Here is a 26,858-nt window from a genome sequence, read left to right as displayed (position 1 = left end):
ATGCCTTCCATTTAAAAATATCGCCATCCTAAGCTTATTACAAATGTAGCAGAGAAAGACTTGGGATCTCTTTGCATGAACCCAGCTACAATATGAAAGAAAGAAAAAATATATCCATGGACAATTGGCTTACAGTTCTCACTTATGCTGCAGATGTCCCACCATTATTTGCTTCCCTTCAGGACACTCAATTACAAGACATGTCATTGTAAAGTACAAATGAAATCATTTATCATTAAGCTGAAGAGGCACATTATTCAAACGTGCAAGATGTGCTTTATGAAATGCGATGTATGAGGTCATGATTTAGTGACTGTAATAGTGCTCATTTTCCCAAGTTTAAAAATGGGAAGGGAGGCTATGAGCAATTCAAATCGTAAGTGGTGGCATTTTCATGTTTACTGCAAGGGTTTTTCGAATAGCTACCTTTGAGAGTTAAAATTAGCCTGTGTAGTACGTTGCTGAAAACCTCTTTCAGATCTTCAGCTGTTATATTTGTCTCAGAACCGGTGCTAATTTACCCCTTATGTGTCAACATCCCTGAAGTGTTGACAGGAAAAATGACTCGAATCTATTCAGAACTCTCCACATTTCAGTGAATTGGGGGAGGTACTGGACAGAGCACAAATTTATAAACAAAGTCATATAACCAATTCAGAGAGAATTGCTTCATGTACTTCTTTCCAGGCAACTCTATATTTACTTTCCCTATGCAAAACTGTATATACTTAGGGTGGAATTCAAAGTTGCACTAATGCAGTTGTCACAGAAGCATAAACATTTCTGCTTGCCAAATAGAACAATATCTTCTCTGCTCCTCCTACTGGTTCTCCTGACCGTGCTAAGTATTCATAGCAATTTTCACACATTGTGAGAGCCAGCATATGGAGTGGTTAGAACAGCAATGGAGAACCTCCAGCCTGCTAGGTCTCGCCTGTCACTGACAGTGTTCGAAACTCAGATATATAAGCTAGGTTCCATGTGGCTCCTTAAACCAGGGTTACAATGGCCAAAACAGAATGTCTAGTTGTCCTTTGGGGGCCAGACAGCTCAAAAGTCATATTTTTCAATACACATTTTTCTTCCTGAAATTCATTCTGATTGTGCAGATAATATATCACAGATAGTGTAGAATCAAGCAAGATCCAAGAATTCCCAAGCATGCACCTCCAGATGGTGGAGACGTCAGACACCATCCTGGTACATGGGCATCTTCACTTGGTCGTAAGTGGCCAATAGCACCTGGCAATTTTGAATGCTGGCCACGCTACACTCATTGCCTCTGTATGCTGAGAAAGGATGTAGAGATGAAATGTAGTGATCTAGACAATGGGGGGGTGAGTGGATGGGCTTTGGCCCCACCCACTTTTGATATTGGCCCTGCCTGGGACATTTTCCCTTGGGGGACTGGGGACCAGGGAGAGCCATGTTCAAATCTCCATTAAGCCTTGAAGCCCACCTTGGGCTAGTCATCACATGCTTATTGCAAGTGTAAAATGGGTGGAGAAAGAGCCAATTTACCACCCTGGAGCTCTTTGGAGAAAAGCCAGGAAAAATATGTGATAGGTATATATTATTTTAGCAATTCTTGGAACTACTCTGTAGGGTAGATCAGATTCATAATGAAGGCAAGATTTAATCCAAAGGCTTCCCAATTCACAGCCCAGTTTTGCTTAGCTGCTACGCTACAGTGTTCTACTACAAACGAAAGGAAGGGAGGATCCAAAAACATCCAGCAGAGGCTGTTTGCTACTTGCTTTATCTCAGGATTGACTGGCAAAACTGGTCACTTAATAAAAGTGCTATCTGCATCCATTAAAATAAATGGGTGCAATATTTGCAGCCAGTACATTGAGCAAAAGTCCATTTCTGGAAAGAATAAATACTTTCCCTGGCTTGGATTATACAAAGTCCTAAGGAGAATACTTTCTTTAGCACAGACAGAGTGCTAAGATAATCATACCTTTTCCAGCTGTTGGATTCCTTCCTCCACACAGCAGACAGATGCCAATGTCCTGAGTGTCTGAGGATATAGGCACCTGAAGCAATCCTGACGACAGATCTTAAAAAGAGCAACAATGCCCCCTTCCTGTTGAAAAAAAATCAGGAAACCAGTTGGAATAAATTATCATGCAGTCCAATGCAGTCTTATTTCAGGACCAGCTATTACTCTTTTTGTAATTTATTCTATGTACATACCAGAAGCTCAGCAGAAACAAGCTTCTGTTGAGAACACATATCTTTTAAATTTAAATTTGTTGCACATATGGTGAGTTACCATTAGAATTTCCAATTTCGAGAGCACTATATTCTCCTGAAATATTAAAATGAAAACTGTTCATTGTGCACTTCAGCTAAAAGTAAGAACACACACACAAATTATGCGTAATTATCCACATTTCTGCTTCCCTGTCTGTAATTACTATTTTCAAATAGGTGTAAATTCTACCCCCCAAGAGACTGTTAGCTTTTCTGAGTGTCTTGAATTAGTTCATTAGCAATGCGTTTGCTTTCACAGGCTCCTTGCCAGAATTCAGACCCAGGTTCAGAGGCAATTGCCCCAGGACACAGTATCTAATGGAATAATAAAATGACAGGCCAATGCAGAAATAAACTTAGTTCTGTTTAGCCTTGCTGAAATTCTGGACACCACAAATTTCAATACTGATTCGAGTGAAAATTATCTGCAGATAAGTTTGCTTAAAATCCTCAGCTTGAGTGGTTTTGCAGTTTCATGAAATTCTTCCTTTTCCCTATTACATTTGCATTACACAGCAATAAGACAATTCAGAAAGCTTTACTGGCAATAGAACAGCCCAAGGAAAGCAAATGAAATTCCACTGATTTATGGAATGAAAATGAAAGGCAAAAGCTGCTCTTGAATAGTCCTATTATCTCCCTGGGAGCTAATGCAGAACAGTGGCCCAAGGGTTGCCATCAACCTTTTCTTTGATTCTACATAAAAAGAATATAGTCCAAGAGTTTAATTTAACGTAGGAAAATATACTTATTCGTTAAATTTGCATCCTGCCTTTTCATCAAGCCGCTCTCCAAGTAAGTAAATGGATATGAATGTGTATTTAACCTGGTGGTAAGTAGGAACTGTATCCACTTTTTCATAACAAAACCTGACTATATCTTACTCCATTTGCATACCATGGAAAATGCTAATATTCCAGAAGTGATACAGACTTCTGCTGCATGCATTTGAATGAGCCTTGCATTCACCATCAGATGTCCTCCTTGAAGTAGGGCTCTCTCGGTGGTTGTTCACACACCTTCAGGAAGGCTAGCCTGGTGCCTGTGGTCTTCCAGGCACCAGATGAAGAACCTTTAATCACCCAAGGCCACAGGCATGTTGCTATTGCATGATTTCACTAATAGTATTAATCTATTCTGCTGTGTTCTGCTTACAACTGACAGGAGATACTTGAGATACTGACATTTCCCAGATTGTTCTTGAGAGGGGAAGAATCAGCACACCTAGCTGCTCATCACCACTGTGGAAGGTCAGTGGGACAATCATCTGTCATCAAAATCCTACTACACAGGCACTGTGCACCACATCTTGCATCACACAAGGGCCATAGCATGGCTGGGAAAGACTTCTGCCTGAAACCCTGGAGGACTGTTGCCATTCATAGTAGACCTTTAAAAAAGGGAGCAGGTGGCATTGTGGTCACTGTAGACAATGTGCCTGTGTTGCCCTCATGCTGCTTTGAAATGTCAGTAGAGAGCAGCATCCAGGGCCAAACCTTCACCCATCCAAGGTGGAGAGTTAGGTTGCCTCCTCTGAACACCATTTCTCCAAAATTTAATTGTCAGAGGAATTGCCCTTCCCTCAAAGACCAATTATTTCCCCACTACTGCCACTGCTCTGCAAGTTTGTTTAAACTTTCCTTCGCTATTTAAATAGAGCTGGCTGTAATCATTCCTCACCATTGGCTGATGTGAGTTGCAATCAAACAACTTCCAGAGGGCCATATGTTAGCCCCCCCTGGTTTCAAGCATCCTTGGAAGGGAGAAAATTGGCCGCAGAGTCACACTTTTTCAGAGGCCCATTCTACCACTTCATCCGTGGTATATTTTTTGACCTCACAGTGGCCCTCATTGCACATGAAAACTTCACCTGCCATTTTGGGGCACGCCCCCTGAGCTTTTCAGCTACACTAATATCAGCTTTCCACAAGCAGGAAACCCAAGCTGTGTGTGTCTGTGTGAGAAAGCAAAGAAATGAAATATCGGAATGTGACATAGTTTTATAAATGTTTGCACACATGACTAAAAAACAATTACCCTGCACTTATCCTAAATCAAAGGCAATATGTACTGTGCAGACTTTGTCACTGCACGTTTAAAAGCCAGTACAGTTTATCAGTTTACAGAATGGCAGCAGGACCATCAGGCTTTACTGAAGGGCTATCTTTCTTCTCTACAGCCTTATTAAGTGGGAACTTTAAATGGATGACACTGCTAAGTCCGCGCTGACACTAGTGCATTAGCTGGAAACAACTGTGTGACAAAAAGGCTGCACGGCCGCATGCTTTCATCTACCACTGACAGAAAGTGAACTATCAGCGTACTTTCAACAAAAAGCAAAATATATTAACTGCATAATATCATTTGCAGCTTAACGCATCCACTCAGAGAGGAGATGCCAGGTTCAGCACCAAATGGTCCCTGCATCTTCAGTTGCCTTAGTCTGCAAGGGAGACCAGAATGCCTCCATGGAATAGGAAACCTTTAGTTTAGAAAAAAGTAAGGGAGAACATGAGAAAGAGGTGCAAAATTATGCACAGTGCATAAAGATAATAGACAAAGGTTTTTCTCCCTCTTTCATAATACTAGAACTTGGGGTCATCTAGTGAAGCTGAGTGAATTAAGTATTTCTTCAGACAGTTCATAGTTAAGCTGTAGCATCTACTGCCACATAATGAAGTGATGGCCACCAACTTGGATGGCTTTAAAAGGGGACTGGACAAATTCCTGGGGGATAATAATAATAATAGTAATAATAATAATAATAATAATAATAATAATAATAATAATAATAATTACTTATATCCCATCCATCTGGCTGGGTTTCCCCAGCCACTCTGGGCAGCTCCCAACAGAATATTAAAAACACGATAAAACATCAAACATTAAAAACTTCCCTTAACAGGGTTGCCTTCAGATGTCTTCTAAAAGTCAGATAGTTGTTTATTCCCTTGACATCTGATGGGAGGGTGTTCCACAGGGCGGGCACCACTACCGAGAAGGCCCTCTGCCTGGTTCCCTGTAACCTCACTTCTTGCAGTAGAGGAACCGGCAGAAGGCCCTTGGCGCTGGATCTCAGTGTGAGGGCTGAACAATGGGGATGGAGACACGCCTTCAGGATATCAGTGGCTATTATGAGAGCTACATGACATGCAGTACTGGAGGCAGAATGTCTCTGAGTACCAGTTGATGGGTATCACAAGTGGAAGGTGCTACTGCACTCATGTCCCACCTGAGAGCTTCCTAGAGGCATCAACTTGGCCACTGTGGGAAAGAAAATGTTGGTCTGGTCCAGTAGGGCCTTTCTCGTTCTGTTTCAGGAACAGAATGCAAGCCAATGTGATGTAGAACCTAGGATTAGAATTGACAGCTGGAGCTCTGCACTCTACAGTAACGCCTCTTTGCCTTTCGTTTATCTCTCTCCCCCTGATAGAAGGTAAAGCCAGTTGATCATAAAACAGCTGGTTCAAAGATAAAGCTATTTGGGTACAGTGGATTGCCATGCAGCTTGGGCAATTTTCTCCATACGCTGCACAGGTCGCACATTGCATAGGCAGCTGAAGGGGGAGACTGGAAGAGGTTCAAAGGAGACTGGCAATGTGGTTTGTTTGTTTTTTAAATAAAGAAACAAATAAATGAAAAATAAAGGTTGCAGAAGGGAAAGCAGATGGTTTAACAACTTCAAGAAAGTGAACATGTTTAATCTAAGAGCGAAAGGATTAAAGGAAGGAGGCTGCGGGAGCTTTTCAAACATTCTTGCTCCTGAGCGTTAAATGCTGGACTCAACCCTTTATTTACCACAGGATGAAAAACCTGCTGCAATCGAAGTGCATTCTAAATATCAGAGCTATAGGGCTGAGAAACATTTTAATGGAAATCCACTCAACCTCCTTTATTAAAACAGCATTGATTTTCATGGTGTAGCCTGTAATAATAAAAGGATGAATCTGTTCCGTGGAGGTGTGTGCAAGAAAGAGAGATGAGTAAACTGCCTAATTTAAGGTCCCCCTTCTACATCCTCCAGCCATGTGAAAACTGATGCTTTATTTTATTTTTATTTTTTTAAAAAAAAACACAACCCTAATAGTTATCCAGTTCTTAAGTCTCAACTCCAATGTCACTGGTATGGTGAGCAAGTCGTAAATCATGCCCTCACTGCCTCTTGGGTGGGCTCAGTAGATCCCCTTTGGAGAAAACTGTTTACAGGAATCTTAACCATGTTTCTGTGTTTGTTTGTTTGTTTGTTTGTTTGTTTGTTTGTCTGTCTGTCTGTCTGTCTGTCTGTTTGGTCTTGCCTTATTCTTAACTGTGACAAACACTGAAATAATTTAGAAATAATTTGCTTTAATAGAGCCCATTTTCTACAAGTCCAACAAACCATCCTTAAGATTAATAACCCCGCTTAACTGAGGTCTTATTGTGATGGCAAAGCTTTAAAAAGACAGATTGTTTTTGCAAACGCGGTAAGATTTATGGGTCTGGAAGCTGACAGTCCAAAAGGCAGAGCCTAACAGACAAACCATGATAGAGAATTTTCTCTTCAAATCTTCTGGTCAATATGTACAATTTAATGTATTCAAGCACTATATGAATGCCCTGCTTTTCTTTTCCCACACAAAAAGAGAGAAATATAAAATACAGATGGGTAAGAGGGGTCCAGTGAAAGGGGCTTGATTTCCTGTGCCATGTGGCTCTACAGATGAAAGACTAGAACTCTGGGTTATTTAGTTATGGACCAAATGAAGCACTTTGTTACACAACCCACAAGTCACTTAATTATCAGGATACCAGAATGGCCAATGACTTGCCCTCATGGGTTCCTCAGAGCATTTAGCTGCCTACATGGAATGGAGCACCTCTGGTTTGGGCAGATTATCTCCAGGCATTCATTAACTATAGTTTCTCTTGTGTGGTTATTTGCTTGGATCATACAGCTTCTGTTCACACAAGTACCAAGCTAACATGGAGAGATACCCATCAATTTTGGGGTCATAATGGTAGGCACACTTCCAAAGCAGCTTGTAATTTGGGTTTTAGGTGAATTTCTTTTTTAGGGTTAGAATAACTTCAGAAAGGATTATTGTGTCAACAGTTATTAGCTGTAGTAACTTAATGGAAACTCCAGGTTTGGGGAGTAATATATCTGATGAGGATGATGAAGTAGTCAAACAACAAGCGATGGCTCTCAGCATTATGCTTGTGAGCCTGACCCATATCAGAGACAGAATGCTGAGCTAAATGAAATGTTGACCTAAGCCAAAGAGACCATTCTTATGCTTGTAGGCTGAGAACACAATCCTAGGGGCTAAATAGCTCTTAGCCATTTATTTGCTGCTCTTAAAGCTGCTTCTTATTTTTGACTGTTCTTGGCACTCTCTTTTATCTTATTTTATACTGTATTGATTTTGTGTAAGCTGCCTTGTGTACTTTTTGTAGAAAAGTAAGATGTGAATTCAGCTACAACACCAAAAATAATATACAAACAATAATTCAAGGAACTCACAGTATTATTCCATGCAAATTTATTCAAATGGAAGTTCCACAGTGCTCAATGGGGCTTATTTTCACATAAATGCACATAGGATTTCAGTCTGTTTCATCTAACAGATTGGCTGTGTCAAATATAATATATTATATTTCCTTCTCTTTGTTACCACTCCATGAAATCTGGTATAACTATGAAGAACCCCAACACAATGCCTAAGCATAAAGTTCATTTTTTCATTGAAACCATTCAATCAAGGTGACTGACAGCCCTAACAACTTCTTGTCAACTGACCTTTTGAAATTAAAAAGTTGTGAAGAGGCAATCGATTGAAGTAATAGAAAGTTCCCTGAATTCAAATGATTTTTTTATTTTATTTTTATAGAAAAAACTTGTTTTGAAAGAACCTTGTATCTCTGTAAAATTAAGACCACATCTTCTGGTGACAAATGATTCTGCCATTTATTTATTAATTATTACATCACAATTTTATCCCATCTTTCCTCTGTAGCTTAAAGCAGAATACATGGCCCATATTCCATTTTGTCTTAACAACAACCCTATAATGCAGTGTTTCCCAACCACTGTTCCGCGGCACACTAGTGTGCCGCGAGATGTTGCCTGGTGTGCCGCGAGATGTTGCCTGGAGGGAGGCGGGCGAGTCGGGCGGCGAGAGGCGGGGCGGCGGCGGCGAGGAGAGGCCGCCCAGCGCGGGGCTCTCACCGTCTGCCTGCCTGGCTGCCTGCGAGCTCGGCGGGCAGCGCCTCCGTCCGCAGCGCCCGCCTCGCGGCTCTCATTCCCTGCCCCTGCCAAAGCTCACCCAGCCAAGCCGCGCTCTCCTTCCTGCCTCGCTTTGCTGCCTCCTCCCCCCCCACCCCCAAAGCTTGGAGGTTCCCCAGCAAGGGGGAGGGAAAAAAATTGAAACTTACACTTTCGTGCGTCCCTCCCGGCGTGACGCTGCGCGCTGACGTCACGGGGCTGTAATGGTGGTGTGCCTCGAGATTTTTTTCATCAAACAAGTGTGCCTTTGCCCAAAAAAGGTTGGGAAACACTGCTATAATGTAGTTGAAATATACAAAAATATACAAATGTCCAGTAGCACCTTAGAGACCAACCAAGTTTGTTCTTGGTATAAGCTTTCATGTGCATGCACATTTCTTCAGATACCTTAATGTTGATTAGGTTGAGAGCTGGCGGTTCTTGCCCATGGAACTCTCATTCTAGTGAAGCCCATCTGACTGCTTCACTGAATTCATTCTGCAAAGCAGCAACAGTAGCAGGAGCCCAAGGCAGGATGATCGCTAGTGCCTTGGGCTCCTGCTACTGTTACATTGCTAGGCTGGCTTGCTAAACAGCTGCTTTGGTAATTGTGGTTTTAATATTGCAATTGTTTTGACAATATTTATCTTGGCAAATATGAGAGCCCATTTGGACTGACTTGTGGACATTTTTTTTTTAGATACAGCATGAATAGATAGATTGAGATAGAGCTTCAGAAACACTGATTTCCTCTTAGAATACAGAATAGCTTTCCTGGTCATTTCATGTTACAAGACACCTACAAAAGAACACATGTGCCAACAAAGATCCTAAGAAGTTTTCAGACTGCCTGAGTACAATGGGGGCTTACCTTTGCAATGATGCGGCACAGGTGAGAGCCTTCCTGGGTAAGACTGAACAAGTTGCTGGTAGCTGACTCAGCAGAATACAGATTATCTGATGTGTCTATTTCTCTCACCAGGTTCTGGGCAGCAAAGACAAGCATAAATTTCATTTACTTCCACATATATGTGCAAACAGAGTGATGTCTAGGGCTTTGCTTCTTGGTTTCTTGTGAATTTAGTTAGCTTAAAGCTTTATGTTGAAACTGCAGAGTTTTTGTTTAGGGGAAAGTGCCCTTACAGTGGTACCTTGGTTCTCAAATGCCTTGGTACTCAAAAAACTTGGAACCCAAACACTGCAAACCCGGAAGTAAGTAAGTAACCCGGTTTGCGAACTTTTTTCAGAAGCTGAATGTGCTCCGTTTCAAGTGTTACGCTTCCGTTTTGAGTGCAACACTTCCGTTTTGAGTGCTACACTGAGGTCTGTCTGTTTTTGCTTTTTATTTTGCTGCTCTTTTTGTTTTGTTTTTGTGACTGTGTGGAACCCAGTTCAGCTATTGATTGATTGATTGATCGATCGATTGATTGATTATTGTGTGGCTGCAGTACATTGTTTATTGCTTTCATTTTATAGATCAATGGCCGTGTTAGATAGTAAAATTCATGTTAAATTGCTGTTTTAGGAGTTGTTTTTAAAAGTCTGGAACAGATTAATCCATTTTGCATTACTTTCTATGAGAAAGCACACCTTGGTTTTGGAACGCTTTGGTTTTGGAACAGACTTCCGGAACGGATTAAGTTTGAGAACCAATGTACCACTGTATAAGAGAACAAGGGAGGCATTCATGGTGAGTTCTGGCACCTCTTTTTCTAGAAAAATGGCCCTGGGAAAAGCCAAAGTGCATTTCCAAACCCCAAAAATGAGATCAGTGATGAATCCCAGGAGACCTCAGAGGCTGCATGATACATTCATGGGATGAAAACCAAGCAAATATTTTAATACTTCCAAACATTTTCCTTATTGTTACATATAGTTAAGAATATTTACTAACCTTTATTTCATGTGTTAAAGCTAGTTCTATTAACTGGCCAAAATACTGTGCAACTGTGGTTAGAGCATCATTAATACAAGATTTCATAGACTTTAATATCTGCTCATCTTCAATCTGGATGCACCTGAAAGGAAATGTAAGAAAAATAGTGCAATTGTCCCTGTGGTGCTTTAGCCATCATGTGAACAGAAGCTAAGCCTTAATCAAGATGTGAGACCAAACAGTAGCTATTAATATTAAGGCACCAATTTAAGATGATGACCCAAAGCGCCAGTTCACTTCTGTTAAGAAATAGGCTAAAACACAGAAATGTAGAACCCCGCTATGTAGAACCACCATTCCTCTACTAACAGAAACAAATATTGCCTGCATCAGAGCCAACAGATTACAAGCACTAATTGAGAGTATAAAGTGATCCATTTATTTCAAACCAATTATAGCACTGGGCAAAACAAATATTTTATATTACCTTTCAGTAACTGTTGTAAGTTCAGAACATTTTTCCACTAGCATTTTTTCATACTGCAAATGAAAGAGAACAGAGATGTGTTGTTTTAGTGTTATCGTTTGTCTTTGCATTATGGGAAATGATAGAATTACATTGCTTTAAACAGAACCAAAGAATAAATTTTAATTTAAAGTATTTTTAAAGTAAATTTAATTGATTGTGGCTTAGAGGGGCAATTTAGAGCAGGAAATCAATGGGGAAAGAAGTAGAAGTTTTAAGGACTTTCCTCCCACCAACCCCCTGTTTCTCTGCTCTAAGCACCCTCGTCTCAAAGTGGCTTTTCTCTAAAACCGGGGTGGGGAATCTGTGGCTTTCTAGATGCTTCTGGAGGGTATCTTCCATCATCTCTGTCCATAGGCCTTACTGGTCAAGGCCGATGGGATTTGGAGTCCAACAACATTTGGAGGCCCATAGACTTCCCCACCCCTGCTCTCAAAAAGAGGTTGATTAAGCATGTGCATGTAACATTAGTCTGGCATTTAAAGATGCTAAGTTGAGAACAATTCTAAGAGGTGAAAATTGAGCTGTACCCAATCAGCTGGGTTTTGAAGAGAGTACATAGAGTGTGTTTTGAATGCAGAAGGTTCCAGGTTCAGTCCTTGACATTGCCAATCTAAAACATTCAACTAATGAGCCCTACAAGCAGAAGCCCATGTAACGACTTCGAGCAATTGGGTTTGCCCCCTTTCTCTTCCCCCTGTGTGTCCCCTATAGCCCCCCCCCCCTTTGGCTCTGGAAGACTCAGGGAAACCCCTGAAACAGCAGGGAGGGGGACAAGGAGAGGGCAGGCCATTCCATTCAGCAAACAGAAATGCTTGTGGGAGCCAGTGTGGTGTAGTGGTTAAGAGCAGTAGATTCGTAATCTGGGGAACTGGGTTTGCATCTCCGCTCCTCCACATGCAGCTGCTGGGTGACCTTGGGCTAGTCACACTTCTTTGAAGTCTCTCAGCCCCACTCACCTCACAGAGTGTTTGTTGTGGGGGAGGAAGGGAAAGGAGAATGTTAGCCGCTTTGAGACTCCTTTGGGTAGTGATAAAGTGGTATATCAAATCCAAACTCTTCTTCTTCTCTTCTCTTGTGCTGATGAAGCTATCTGTTCAACGCTACACTGAATTCCTCCCATAGGTAGGAAGTGATATCAAGGGCCCCTGGCTGTTACCTTGGAAAGCAAGATGCCTGTCAGAGCTATTGAGCTAGATGGGGAAACAGTCTGAGCTAGTACAGGCAGCTTGATAGGTTTCCCATTATTACATGATGTGTCTATTTCCAAAACCCAAGAGGATGGATTGGTAATATGTTTAGAATAAGTTTTATTCAAAACGAAACAAAAACATGCATGTAAAGTTTTCTATGGGGTCTTTCCTTTAAAAACAAACAACATTTATATCAGCATTCTGGATGCTGTCATTTCACAGTAATCCTACCTGATGCATTTCTTCCCAGGAATTCCTCTTGAATGTATTGTACTCATTTATCATTGAACGGACATGGCAGTTGACTCTTACTGTCATGCTGTGGACCCTCTGCCACCTGTTCTTCTCTAGTTTTTGAACGATCCTCGTTAGCTCAGTGCTTATAATCCAAGCTCTTTTCAGCAACAACTGTAAGTTATCACAAGCGCTGTGTTCCGATGACAGAGAAAATTCACTTTGGGCATCTTCTTCTAGGCTGATTGGTTTCGACTGAAGAATACACATGCATTCACAATCAGTCATGAGCTTCAAGTCTTCCATCCACCGTTGAACAGAGTCTACCTGGATTAAATGCATACTGAAAAGAAGGGTGGGGGAGATGAAAATACTACATATTAGTATACTAGCTCCTATCTAGTAAATCTGGCACAGAGCTTCTACATTTCAGGCACAAGATTCAGGCACAAAAAGTGTATTGAAGTTCCATTGGGCATATGAAAATGAATACTGGCTGAATGCTAGACATTCTAAGGTTGATTCCATAAACATTAATTTTCCAGATTCTATCAAATATCCACGTTTCTAACAGTGGATGGGCAGATGTATTGGCGAGTCAAAATTTAGGGTCTGATAGAGACAGCCATTTCCTGTTTTTTGTCCCCAAGATACTATATACTGCCTCCATTTAGAGATTATATTTTATCCATAATCATGGCTAATAGCCATGATTATGGATAAATAGACCATTTATCTCAGTTTGAGAAAAAGGCAACAGAATCTACTTTGTTCCAGCTAATCCACTTTATGAACTGCAGCTACACATGGTTTATAATTTGTCTGCATGCATAAACTGCACAGTAATGTCCATTCCTGCAATAGCTGACATTTGGCTGAATCATATGTGCCTGTTTAACACAAAATACCCACAAAATTCCTGAGATTATGTTACATATTATATGCACATAAAATATGCACATTAGCTATAGATTTCCCATTCATGGTGGCATATGCAACTCTGCTTAAAGGTTTGGTCTTGAGTACCTGCTCCCCATTCCACTCCCCAGCAAGTTGGTAGCTTGTTTTCACTGTGATTATTTAACAGGCCAGTCACACTTTTATATAAGACTGGTGTCAGATTCTAAACATTTCTTTGGATGTCAGTCACAATGATTTCAGTTGATTGCAAGTCTAAGTATGTATAACCAGCATTAGAACCCCAGAGCTATTTCATATCATGATTTCCTATGTAGCAACTCAAATTGACTTGTTCAGTTATTTGGGGGTGTTGAACTAATCTTGTGAACATTGGACACATGTCCAGACCTTATTGTTTACAGATGACACAAGAATAAGCACACTGCCAGGTATGCTCAACAGAGAGGTGCTGCATCGTCTGTCACTACAGAGGAGCCATACAGAGAAGTGTACTGACCTTGCTGTGAGGGGATTATTCGCAAATTTAATCTGAAGGTACCTTTGATCTGCAAGCCAAAATTATGACTCTAGGAGGGTTCCTTGAGGTATCCAGCAACTTTCCTGAGCTAGCTCCAAAAGTCACAAGAGTTACCTTAAACTCAATCTATGACCAATATTCTTCCTTATTATGGGTTGTCGTTTTCATGTGCTGTAGTCTTCAAAGGTGTAATTTGATTAGTTATGTTTTGTGCCTGTTGTATTTTCATACTGTAATAGCTTATTTCATTCATACTCTTGTTCTCAAGATTCTGATTTGTTTTAGTGGATTCACTTATTTTTCCTGGGTTGCATCCAATGGTGGCTTTGCCTTGGCAGGAAACATTTCAACTTCCACAAGACATTTTGCCATTCCCTCTCTAACCAGTTTGACCCTGAGTTGCTCCTGAGGATTACTGAGCCTTCTAGAATAGAACGGGGTATGGCCAAGAGGGCTGCAGTAGTTTGGTGAGGTTGGCAGCATTTGGGTGCCCTGAGGTGTACAAGTAAAAACATTTCCCCCTAAAGCAAAGCCATTATTTGATGCAACCCCTTATGTGTGTGTGTGTGTGTGTGTGTGTGTGTGTGTGTATATATATATATATGACTAGACACCCCAACTCTTACACGGGAAGACACCCGAAGACACCAAAACCTGCATTCCTGTACCCGTGAAAATCTACGAAAGCATATATATATATATATATATATATATATATATATATATATATATTTATATATATAAAATCATGGAACATAAAATCCAGCCCTCATAATAGAATTAATAAATGCATTTTGTATTCAGTACAGTGGTACGTCGGGTTACTAACTTAATTCCTTCCGGAGGTCTGTTCTTAACCTCAAACCATACCACTTTAGCTAATGGGGCCTCCTACTGGCATGCAATTTCTGTCCCTATCCTGAGGTAAAGTTCTTAACCCGAGGTACTACTTCCAGGTTAGCTGAGTCTGTAACCCAAAGTGTTTCTAACCCAAGGTGTTTTTAATCCAAGATACCATTGTATTAGCCTGGCTATATATAAAACAACCATACTAGATGTCTTTTATAGTCCAGAGTGGAATCTTAAGAGCAGCGGCTACTTTGCCTTTCAAGGTGCACAACATCTCCAAACAAGCTGCAAATATATAGCTCTAAGCACCACTATATTACTTCTTTATTATTCTACATTTATTCCCTGGTTTCAGTTAAAATTAAAATCAATAACTGAACCAGCAGAGAGAAACCTTTACAGGCAGGAAAACAGCTTAACTGATTTTCCTGAGATTAATAGAAGTATTAGAATGGCAATCATTCTGAGCCCACACTAACAGCTATAGAAATGGCACTGCCTTTACCATTCCTCTTAGAGATGCTCTTCCTTCAGACCCTAATTAGATTTCAGGAATCGATGCTGGGAGTGTTGCAAAAAAATGGGGGGGGGATATTTTCTGACCTGTACATGAACATTCATGCTGAATGTTTTGGGTATATGTTTGGTAGTGCTAGAACTTGAATGAAAACTATAGTTACAAGCCATTTGTCTTAAGCTTGAATTGTTGCTGGGCATGCATCTTTCAGCAAATGTAATTATTGTGATCCAAACATCTAAAGGAGTCTCAGGGTACTATAGTAAGAGTTGTGTGTGTCGGAAATAAGAACTGCCTTGTAGGGCAGGGGACAAGAGAATTAGATTGTGAGCTTTCACCTTTCACTTACAAGGTTTAATTTATCTAATAGATTTTATCCTGCCTTTCAGTGTATCTCCACTATCCAATCATCCAAGGCAGTTCATGAGTAGAATCCTGGGTTTGAAATACAAATGCACCTTTATGCAAAAATTAGAGCACAAGCTTTGAAAGTAGAAGCTTCTGGATTTAATGCTCAGCTTTTTCAGATATGGGTGGGAAAGACTCCTGCCTGAAGAGCAACTATATACAGTACCAAGCGACATGGACCATTGATCAGATTCAGCTTCATAAGCTGATATGAATTCACATGTCTTCAATATTATGTTTTCCAATATTCTATAATGCTGTGGGGTTTGTGTCAAAATACTTCTCTAAAATACATGAAGAACAGCATTATTAAAAAGCTATGAGAATTATGAATATCTTAGCATTGTAAGTATTTTAGACCTATAGATAGATGATAGATAGATAGATAGATAGATAGATAGATAGATGATAGATAGATAGATAGATAGATAGATGATAGATAGATAGATAGATAGATAGATAGATAGATAGATAGATAGATAGATAGATAGAGATAGATAGATAGATGATAGATAGATGATAGATAGATAGATAGATAGATAGATAGATAGATAGATAGATAGATAGATGATAGATAGATAGATAGATAGATAGATAGATAGATAGATAGACATTTGTGTAACTGCCTAGAGATGAGCTGTTCATGTGTATCAAACCCTGCACAGACCTAACAGCAGGTTGAACATGCCAATCTCTGACAAAACTGATCATCTCTTTAGTGGGGGAAAAAACTTTCAGAAGAGCAGATGGCTGGTGCTATTATAACTGACATTTCGTTGCTGGCAGTGTCAGAAACAATTCTGCTCATCCCCCAGTGGCAAATGCAGAGAGACATCTTCAACGTGTGCAGTTACTGGTCCAGCCAGGCACACACCATCCTTTCTAGAGATAGATGCATTGTATTGTAAAGCCTTCAAAATTTGAGAGTTTCCCATTTATGCCAAGCAGTCCGGTCGAAAACACTTTAGATAATAAAGTAAAATACATGGCTAAACAAAGTCAGTCACATTTCAGGTGAAGTAAAGTACTATTGATTTTCAATGTGATGAGCTCCTAAGTATTGTCATTTCTTAGAATGATTTAGGCTAAAACTCTGAACTCACATACTCTTAAAATATATACAGTAGAGTACAAATGAAATAACGGAGACTAATCCACGTGAATGGCTTGAGGACTTGCATTTTTCTTCTATATCACTTTTACAGCAATTCAGAAAAATACATGAAAAACATAAATAGAGTCACTATGGATTTAAGGCACCCACAGAAAACCAGCTACTTTATCAAAAGCCAAACAGAACAGCTAGGTCTTACAACTCAGGATTAGATTTCAATCATTAATCCAGTTGTGTACACAGTCACACTGAAGGTGACTTGAGCAAATGTAATTAGGTACACAACATCCATCTTGGACTCATGAAGACCTGATTCATAAACCATAATGCTTGCAATTAAGCCTGATCTCTTCCATTTAAAACAGCAAGGCTTAGTTGGCTTGTGGGTAATAGCTCAGGTTTAATTGGTATGAATCTTGTGCCATAAATTACTTAGAATATGTATGTGATGCATAAGGCAAAACTGACTTCTCTTCTGTCCTTGGTTACAACCCTACAGTTATGAAAATCACTGTTCTGAAAATCAAAGATTCTACATTATTTTGAATGGATCTATGCCAGCGCTAGTCACACATTGTATTTAGATGTATTTAGATGTCACAATAAGCCATGGTTATAACGAAGTTTGCAAGCATTGCCTCCCCCAGGTGTGCACTTATTTCTCCTCTTCTGGCTTGTCTACAAGGAATTTGGAAGTTTGGGGTTCCATTTTTCATTAGCAAGAGCTTGTCATCTCTTTCCAGTGAAACAAACTATGTTTATTCTTAATGTGTTTGAAAGAAGCCAACTTCAAACAATGGCTTGTTTCAATGAACCAGAGTTAAGATTAACCAAAGTTTAAGGTTTGACTGACATGTGAGAAGTGAACGTTTCTGATCTCCTCACAACTTTACTAGAGGAGGTTGGGGAGCATAGTAGCCTGGGAGTGGGGGAGAGGCTAAACTAATTCCCATCACAATAAACCATAATTTATCATGATATCCAAACACAGCCATTCTGTACAGCTAAAGGTGAATCTAGGGTCCTTTCTCAGGTGTGTTCATTCTTTTCAAACCATAATGTTGGGGAATCACGGGGCTCGTATCCAGCGCATAGAAAAAAGTATGAAAACTTATGTAAAGATAGCTCTGCATACTCTCTCTCTCTCTCTCTCTCTCTCTCTCTCTCTGACCTAAATTAACTATGGAGAACCTGAGAAACACACATGGTTCAAATTGAAAAACACTCTCTCTACTTCCTTCATTCGGGCCTTTATATTCTTGACTTTTTTTAAAAAGCCACAAATATCTGTGACAAACATGGTTTAATCGCATTTGACCATATGCCCTAACCAAAATTACATGCTTTCCCAACAGTCTAAAATAATGCTTACAGAGCACTACAGGAGCCAATGGGAAAGTCTTCCAAATCTCGGGTGAGTAATAGACAGCCCAAACCTACATTAATTCACAGTATGGACCCTCTTAAATGTGTCTTCACATTTACCTTTCCATTTTAACTATACACACACATCAATAATTATTTGCATAGCAGGCAACTAATTAAAGAAATTGTAGTCATCCTGTCCAGCAGAAATTATAGAAAATGAATTGCCTTGAGACAGGTCATTTAAACAAAACAAAACAAATCCCTTGTGATTATTCAATCCATGTTTTTATATATGCTACCATAACCCCATTTCAGTTGAGGACCACTTTATGCTACACATGCTCTGCTTCATTTGCCTTTTATAACCCATAAGCATCCTATACTAGAGTATTTTGTGAGTAGAATTTATGCTAGTGATCAGAACTTAGCAGGTGCTCACCACCTGCATCCGAACTGTGCTCCAAAAATGTTTTTATAAGAGCATAGTTGTGCTGTCTCCTTGGTGCGGTATCCTACGATCCAGCATAGGATTCAGATAAAAGGGAGAAAGCAGCCATTTCCCACCCTAGAAAAGGGTGGAGGTCCATGGAGATGGGGCACACAGCAATTACTTGTGGGGAAATCAAATTTCCACCATAAAGCACTGGATCCACTTTCCTACTGCAGTTAAGAGCAGTATAAATGCCATAGTCCACAACGCCTATCAACAATGGAAGATAAGGTAGATCGGTGAGCCACAGGTGATATTTAATGCTGTTAGAAAAAGTGTGTGCTAGCTTTGAAAGAATTAGGTGCAAGATGGGTAGAAGTTATATCTGAAACATGTATTCTAAGACATTTCAGCTCATCGTTACAAACTAGAAGAGAATATGGATTCATTTCAGTGACATGTTATATGTCATTTCAGCTGGGGTCATTTTTTACCCTCAAAAAGCCATATAAAAGAATGCATAACAAATAAATGAAAACGAGGGCTAATGGATTGTTGCTAGCATGACACAGAAAAGCAATATTTTTAGAAGGAATATGAAGGAGTAAGCACTCGCCAGAGAACATGTAGTCGTTCTGATAAATGTGCTTAGTTTTTCATGAGCATTCATCCCGATTGGTGTTTGGGGAGGTCATGTGACAAACAGCATTCATCCCAATCTGCAAGGTTTATACATTTTCCTGCCAAAATAATTTCTTCATCCCACACTTTTCAGTACAGACTGGTGCAGTGTAGATCAGAGCTTTTTTTTTCAGCTGATGCTCACTGGAGCTCAACTCCAGCACCTCTCAGGTAGGCGCAATTGCCATTCCAAAAGAATATGGGAGACGTTCATTGTGAACTCCAGCACCTCTTTTTCTAGAGAAATAGCACTGGTGTAGATGCACTGGCAAAACCAATCCAGCAGTCCAGTCACTGCATCTGCACCATGTCATTCTCCACACCAACTTGCCCCTCTTGTCCCATAAGCAGCAGCAGCAACACACCTGCCACAAAGCCAGTGTTAGGGCTCCACTCCACTTCTGGAGATATGGGGACAAAAAGCGGGGGAGGGCAAAGCCATGGAAGGCTTTGAAGGTAAATACGAGGAGTCTGTGCTCCATTCAGGATCAGACAGAAAACTAAGGTGGGGATTTCAGGAAGGGTGTCGTCGTCTGCGTGATGAGAATGGTAAGGCATTAACCTTGGAGCTTTGTCAGTTTGTGCTAATTCTATTAAAAGCATAACACATTAAAGTTACCACTGTTAGAATCTCAGAATATATACAACGGTATGGCATATTGACAAAAAGGCCATTTATCCCGACGTAACAATGGGGGGAAATAGCTACATATAAAAGCAGCAGTTAAAATAATTCAGGAGAAAAGCACATATCCTTCTGCCGGCCAAAGGTATTCTAGCTTAGGTAATTGAAAAAATATATATCTGCCCTACCTATGAATAACTGTGACTGGCCACACAGTAGCTTGTGGCTGCAGCCTTTGCCAAGCCAGCTTTGCGATGTGTGTTTTCTGCAATCCTGATTTTAAAAATCAACTAAATATTAAGTGCATGGATGGAATAATGCCCATGAATTAATGTCACCAGCAGCAACAAATGCTAAATTGGTTGTGCTAAGTTGCATCAAAAGAGTGTTTTTCACTAAACCACTTTGTGCTCAGCCATTTGGACACAACGATGATTCCTGTGGAAGCCTACTACAACCTACAGTTTGCAGTCACAGCAGCATCCTACCCACCTAGCCGGTCTGGAGCAGCGCAGGATTACGTAGTTGCCTGTGGAGCAAATGTTGGTTCCCATTCCTAAATTGGTCAAAGGATTAAAGGTTCCACACACAGAGAGGAACACACCTCTTCTACATGATTACATAATAATAATAATAATAATAATAATAATAATAATAATAATAATAAATTTTATTTATATCCCGCCCTCCCCAGCTGAGCCGGGCTCAGGGCGGCTAACAACAATCAAATAAACATCAAATAATAACACATTCTAAAAATATTTCATTATAAAAATTAGTTAAAATCACATTGATGGCAACCGATTAAACAAAATTCTGTGCAGGTTGCCAGAGGAGGGGGTCAGGCTGCGCCCTGACTAAAGGCCTGGCGGAACAACTCTGTCTTGCAGGCCCTGCGGAAAGATGTCAAGTCCCGCAGGGCCCTAGTCTCTTGTGACAGAGCATTCCACCAGGTTGGAGCTGCAGCCGAGAAGGCCCTGGCTCTAGTTGAGGCCAGCCTAACCTCTCTGAGGCCTGGGACCTTGAGGGTGTTATTATTTGTACACCGTAGGTTTCTCTGTGGGGCATACCAGGAGAGGCGGTCCCGTAGGTACGAGGGTCCTAGGCCGTATAGGGCTTTAAAGGTTAAAAACAGCACCTTAAACCTGATCCTGTACTCCACCGGGAGCCAGTGCAGCTGGTATAGCACCGGATGAATGTGATCCCGCAGCGAAGACCCCGTAAGGAGTCTCACTGCGGCATTCTGCACCTGCTGGAGTTTCTGGGTCAGTCTCAAGGGCATCCCCACGTAGAGCGAGTTACAATAATCCAGTCTGGAGGTGACCGTCGCATGGATCACAGTGGCTAGGTCAGGGCGAGAGAGATAAGGGGCCAACTGCTTAGCTTGGCGGAGATGGAAAAATGCCGCCACATTAACTGGCTTCAAGGCGGGCTTCATATAGCTTGACTTTTTTTCACTCTGTATGAGTTAGGTCACAAGAGACAGATTCTGTGTAAGTTATGAAAAAGCAGTTGTAGGGAGCCTCTGATCTGTAGGCCTAATTGGGCTTTGCCAGACCTACCCATCTGGCCTGTGAGGCTGTTCTGACCAAGTGTCACCCACCTGCCACACATAATGGGACATGGATGGCACTGCGGTCTAAACCACTGAGCCTCTTGGGCTTGCCGATCGGAAGGCCAGCAGTTTTAATACACGTGACAGAGTGAGCTCCCATTGCTCTGTCCCAGTTCCTGCCAACCTAGCAGTTCAAAAGCACGTGAGTGCAAGTAGATTAATAGGTACCACTGCAGCGGGAAGGTAAACAGCATTTCTGTGCACTCCGGCACTCATCCCGGTGTCCCATTGTGCCAGAAGGGATTTAGTCATTCTAGCCACATGACCTGGAAAGCTGTCTGTGGACAAACGCTAGCTCCCTCAGCCTGAAAGTGAGATGAGAGCTGCAAGCCCATAGTCCCCTTTGACTGGACTTAATCATCTTTTCTGACCAAGCCTCACCCACCTGCCACACACACTACAGGTGTGGTGCAGGTAGGGGTGTGGTGGTGCCAGAAAGGAAAGACATGGAGGACAGTGGTGAACATTTTGAGGGATTGCAGTTGTGAGGGGATTGTTACTCAAGCCAACCTACTCAGGTTGGTGGACTAGGGATCTCCTCTTTGGCCCTGATGGCCTAATTGCCTCTTTTCTTCTTTCTGGGGTGTGAGGTGCCCAATGGCTCTGTGGTGCTAAAAATGGCATTTGACTCCAGAAACTCACCTATATTTCCAAAAATGTTACTAGTGTGTCTGTAAATTTATGCCAAAGGTTAACTGATGGCATTGGGTCATTTCTCTCAGTGTCTCGTTTTTCCAGTCTCCAGTTCAATTGTATCAATTAAAAAAAAACTGAAAATTAAAATTCATCAGAATTTTAGTGCAAATTTTCCTAATATTTCACCTGATATAAACATTTTAAGCAAATATACCAAATGTAGTGCACATATATATTTCACATTTACATCCATTTTTATCCACACTTTTTGGAGAACTATATCAAAAATTTCAGAGTTTTATTGGTGTCTGAAGCACATCATTGTTAAACCTGCAGATGTTAGAAGAAAGACTGTCTCTCCATGTAATTCCTTATAACTGACATGGGTGGCTATAAAAATTAAGTTTTTCAGGAAATTATTGTTGATTTCACTTCACCGGCATTGATTGTATTGATCATTACAATTGTACAGATGTAGGTTAGATGCAGCAGTACAGAGTTAATTTTTCTTGAATAAATCATCTTCATTGTCACCAGTGGTGACAAATTTATGAGTTATGAATATGCACTTATTATTACAAAGCCTGGATATCTATAGGGTTAATGAAGTGTCGCACCAACACGTCGGAGTATCTGATGATTAAGATGTCCAGAGTTGTTGACAGAATATTTATTCAGTTGATTGGTCTATATCATCTAAATACATGGTCAAAACAAAAAAAAAGAAGCAATTAAAAGGCATGCATGAGGGGCACCAATTCCACAATGAAACCCATCTGGAAGCATCCAAAAGAGAATAAGGTTTAGACTTCATTGTGATTAAAGCAATGTTTTCACCCAATAGTTTGATCCTGTTGAGTATCTTCTACCTGCTTCCAGTACCTCTGCAATCATACAGAACCATTTCATTTATAGGAGCAATACTTTCACATACTTCCATCATGAATACTTGTGTAAATGTTGGTACAGCTGTTTTATTGGGATTTCTTTTCAAAGGAAAAGAATACAAATAGTCTTGCCATGATACGCTTGTTGCAAACCAGTTTTTCTAACCCCGGAGCATAGTTTACAGGGATAGTCCGGAAGTCTTTTATTTATTTATTTTTAAAATTGTGATTTTCCAAATCTGCCGTGGAGAGGCTTACGTCAGAGAGAAGCTACAAGTCAGGGTCAGCAGTTCAGCAGGTTCATCTTTGAATTCTTTCAGCACTCTTGGGCGAACGCCAAGCAGTCCTGGTGACTTATTGCTGTTTAATCTATTAGCTACACTGAAACATTTCTTCCACCGAAATGTTAATGTGTGACAGCTTTTCGGATATGCTACCACAAAACAATAAATAATCCAGGGGTGGGTATTTCTCCAGTATCCTCTGTCCAAGGAGGATAGACAGATGTGTAAAATTAATTAACCTTTTACACAGCAGTTTTCATGATCCAAGAGCTTGCCACTTATAGTGGCCCAGTTATCCTTCAAAATACCTGAGAAGCTACACTGTTCTTATACCGGAAATATTGATCTTGTAGTAGCACAACTTGTCTAAACGGTTCTGCAAACAAAGCTCTGGACCCCTCCAGTGTGATGGAGAGCCAGTGTGGTGTAGTGGTTTAGAGCAGTAGTCTCGTAATCTGGGGAACCGGGTTTGCGTCTCCGCTCCTCCACATGCAGCTGCTGGGTGACCTTGGGCCAGTCACACTTCTCTGAAGTCTCTCAGCCCCACTCACCTCACAGAGTGTTTGTTGTGGGGGAGGAAGGGAAAGGAGAATATTAGCTGCTTGGAGACTCCTTAAAGGGAGTGAAAGGCGGGATATCAAATCCAAACTCCTCCTCCTCCTCTTCTTCTTCTTCTTCTTCTTCTTCTTCTTCTTCCTTTGCGAGGGTATATTTTCCCTTTACGATGTCCTTCCTTTGTTTCTTGATGTCATCATTCCCAGAAATACAAAGTAGAATCCAACAGAAGATCAGAATTGGGGGGAACAGGGGACTATGGGAATGAGGAATCATGAGAAGCCTAAGACATTTTGGCACCTGAGACAAGCCACCAATTGGTGCTCACCCCAATCTCACCCTGCCAGGGAAGAAGGGATAAGTGAATATCTACCTCAGAAACAAGAGAGGAATAAAGATCTACATTGGGATTTGCTGCCTCTGTGGATCCTGCCACCTAAGGTGGTCACCTCATCTAGCCTCATAGGTGGGCTGGTCCTGCCCTTTTTGCTAATGGATGCCTTTTTGTCAATGGAACGAAGACTACTATATTCTACCTACAAGACCAATTATTCCTCTCCAACATTCACTAACCAGGTGCCTTCACTGACTGATATATCCACCTAACTACTTATGCAATGTAAGCCATATAACACCAGAGAACTAGTCTCACGAAATCCTGCAGCTTAACTTCTGCTAGCAGGCTTCATTTTGCAAGTCACCTGGCTCCATAGCAGTATGAATAAGCTAATCACATAAGTTTTGAAATGCATGAATCAGCCAAAAAAAACCAAAACAACACAAAAAACACCCCAACCCCACCCAAAACACCAATACTTTGTTAACCCTGATCTTACCAACACTTGCAATTTTATCCAGTCTGTGGTGACATCATGTTTTGAAAGCCTAAATCTCAAAAGGAATCGAAATTATGGAAACTCAGAGAATGGGAGGAGGTGTCTAAACAGGTAGCACCAGACAGATAATTAACTGATTCAAGAATATGAAGTCACCCTACTCATTTCTTGACACTGAATGAGAATGGAGCTCATTCACTTCCCAGTGAACTTCTAAATAAAAATTAGGCACTCAGTATTCCAAGGCATTAAAAAACAACAACAACAATGTTTTCCAGAAAGAGAACACACAGAACAAAAATAAGCCATTTGTCCTGTGATGATTGTTGCTTTGGGCTCAAATAAAATTCCATATTATTATACATGAAAACAACCTTTGGAATTAGAAAACTGAAACAGCAGTGGATGCTATTGTCTTTGCCACACTAGGAATATCATCTTCTCAGGCTTGAGGATGTAACCCCTGACACTAAACATTAACAAGCTTTTCTTCAGGAGCCAATTTGCAATAGAAAATAAGTATTAGAATAAAAATATCGTTCCAGATATATATGTCTCCCTGTTTTACTCTTAAGTAAATATGCACATTTAAAATATATCTAGATTTTTTCCCCTAGAGTATAAAAATTTCTGCATTATCTTGCCCTTTTTGTAGAAACAAAGAGAGAGACCTCCAGGCCCATTAAATTGTAAATTAGAAGTTTATAGGCCTGCAGACAAATAAATAAGCAAATAAACTGGCTGGGGTTACAATTAATGTGTGAAACTCAGGAGCTTTATACCTCAGATGTGAACATAATAGCAGCAAAAATCCAGCCCTTAAAACTCAAATTATCAAACTAAAAAGAGCAGCAAAACCAACAATCATCTCTTCGTGCTCTGTTTCTTCTTGTGAGATATTATAGTTGGCTAATGTTTTCTAATATTGCTTCCTGTCCTGAACCCTGTGGGTAGAACGCACGCACACAGCTGTATTAATGAGTAAAAAGATCTAACCATTTAAAGAGCTTGGAAGAGCTGGTTTTCACATCTAACAATCTGAAAAGTGAACTAGCCCAGCTAGCTTCCAGAAAAGAAAATGTCTGTACTGTTGTCCTTTCTGCTCTCTAGCCCCTTAAATGAACCAGCTTCCCCTGACCAAGTGACACATTGTGCAAGATTTGCTTCCAATTTGTCTTAACACCTTAGCTTAAAATGATGGTGGGTCCAAATGTTTAGACTCAAAACCACAGAAGTACATATTTTCATTCAGTCACAACATCCTGCTATCAGAATATAATACATAGGCTGTCAGGATACGCAGAACTGATTGTTTTGCTTGGACTTCAGTGTTTCCTGACAGACTTTTGTCTTGCGAGGATGTATTTTTAATGAGAGTAGGAAGCTACTTTTGAAAGGTGAGCACCTTCTGGAGAAAAGCAATAACAAGAATCCAAAAGAACCCGGGACTCCAGACACCTGCCAATTTTTGGCACCCTCAGTTTACAAGCAGTTTTACTTAAAGTCTGTGGAAGCAGGGAGAAGGCTGGTATGTAGAAAAACTTTGGGGCTTGACTATTATAACAGGAATTCTCTTCAGCAGCAGAAAAAGAGCAGGAGAGGAGATCTGTAGTTTAGGGTCTTCCATAAGTTTTGTTTTGCTAATAATTAGCTCCAGTGAGCTGCTCTAAAGATGATGGAGGTGTTGGTTTGGGATACCTGTCCTCACATGTCAGTTCCCTGATGTAACGCAAGCCCCTACCCTGAAACTGAGAAAAACAGCATCAGAGTGACACACAAATTCAGATTCTGTGTGGTTATAGCAGGGGCAGGGCAGCAAGGTGGGATGGTTAGGCTAGACTCCATTATGTCTTCGTGATCAGAAATGGAAAGGTTGAGCTTCTGACATTTCAACCTTGATCATAATGGGTAAATCCACAAATGAGTATAAGTTTTTACATTGTTGAAGGAAATTTGCTGATTTGCATGCCAAGAGCCCGCGACCCGCAGTTCTGTCAGGAAAAAGCACCAAGGCAAAAGCCAGCTCCAGATGGCTGGAATGCAAAACAGGATGTTATGTTTTGCAGATGTACTGTTGGGGAAAAGGTGGAGCCTATTCTCTGTACTGAGCACCGGATGTTAGCTCAGAGTGTCATGTGACCTGTGCTGGAAGTACAGGGGAGGAGTTGAGTCTCTTCTGATGGAGTCTGAAGGGAACAGACGCATTTCTATGTACTGCTGAGTGACAGGAATAAAACATGTAAAAAGGACTCCTGTCTGTCTCATTTCCCCTACCTGGGGGAA

At 40.8% G+C, this 26,858-nt stretch overlaps 1 protein-coding gene across 1 annotated transcript in view; it reads right to left on the bottom strand.

Moving 5' to 3' along the window:
* The window catches only part of INSC (INSC spindle orientation adaptor protein), a 136,670-nt gene that overhangs the window by 47,742 nt on the left and 62,070 nt on the right, over nucleotides 1–26,858 (bottom strand). Inside the window, exons 3-7 of the mRNA XM_081182615.1 lie at nucleotides 12,330–12,675; nucleotides 10,867–10,919; nucleotides 10,398–10,521; nucleotides 9,375–9,488; nucleotides 1,964–2,089 (exon numbers count right to left, since the gene is read on the bottom strand). Of these exons, the coding sequence (XP_081038741.1) occupies nucleotides 1,964–2,089; nucleotides 9,375–9,488; nucleotides 10,398–10,521; nucleotides 10,867–10,919; nucleotides 12,330–12,675 (763 nt within the window). The remainder of the gene's footprint in view (nucleotides 1–1,963; nucleotides 2,090–9,374; nucleotides 9,489–10,397; nucleotides 10,522–10,866; nucleotides 10,920–12,329; nucleotides 12,676–26,858) is intronic.

This window comes from Podarcis bocagei (assembly GCF_964188305.1).
Source record: "Podarcis bocagei genome assembly, chromosome: 1".
NCBI classification, from domain to species: domain Eukaryota; kingdom Metazoa; phylum Chordata; class Lepidosauria; order Squamata; family Lacertidae; genus Podarcis; species Podarcis bocagei.
The sequence above is the reverse complement of the archived record's forward strand: the minus strand, read 5'-3'. Positions and strand labels throughout refer to the sequence as shown.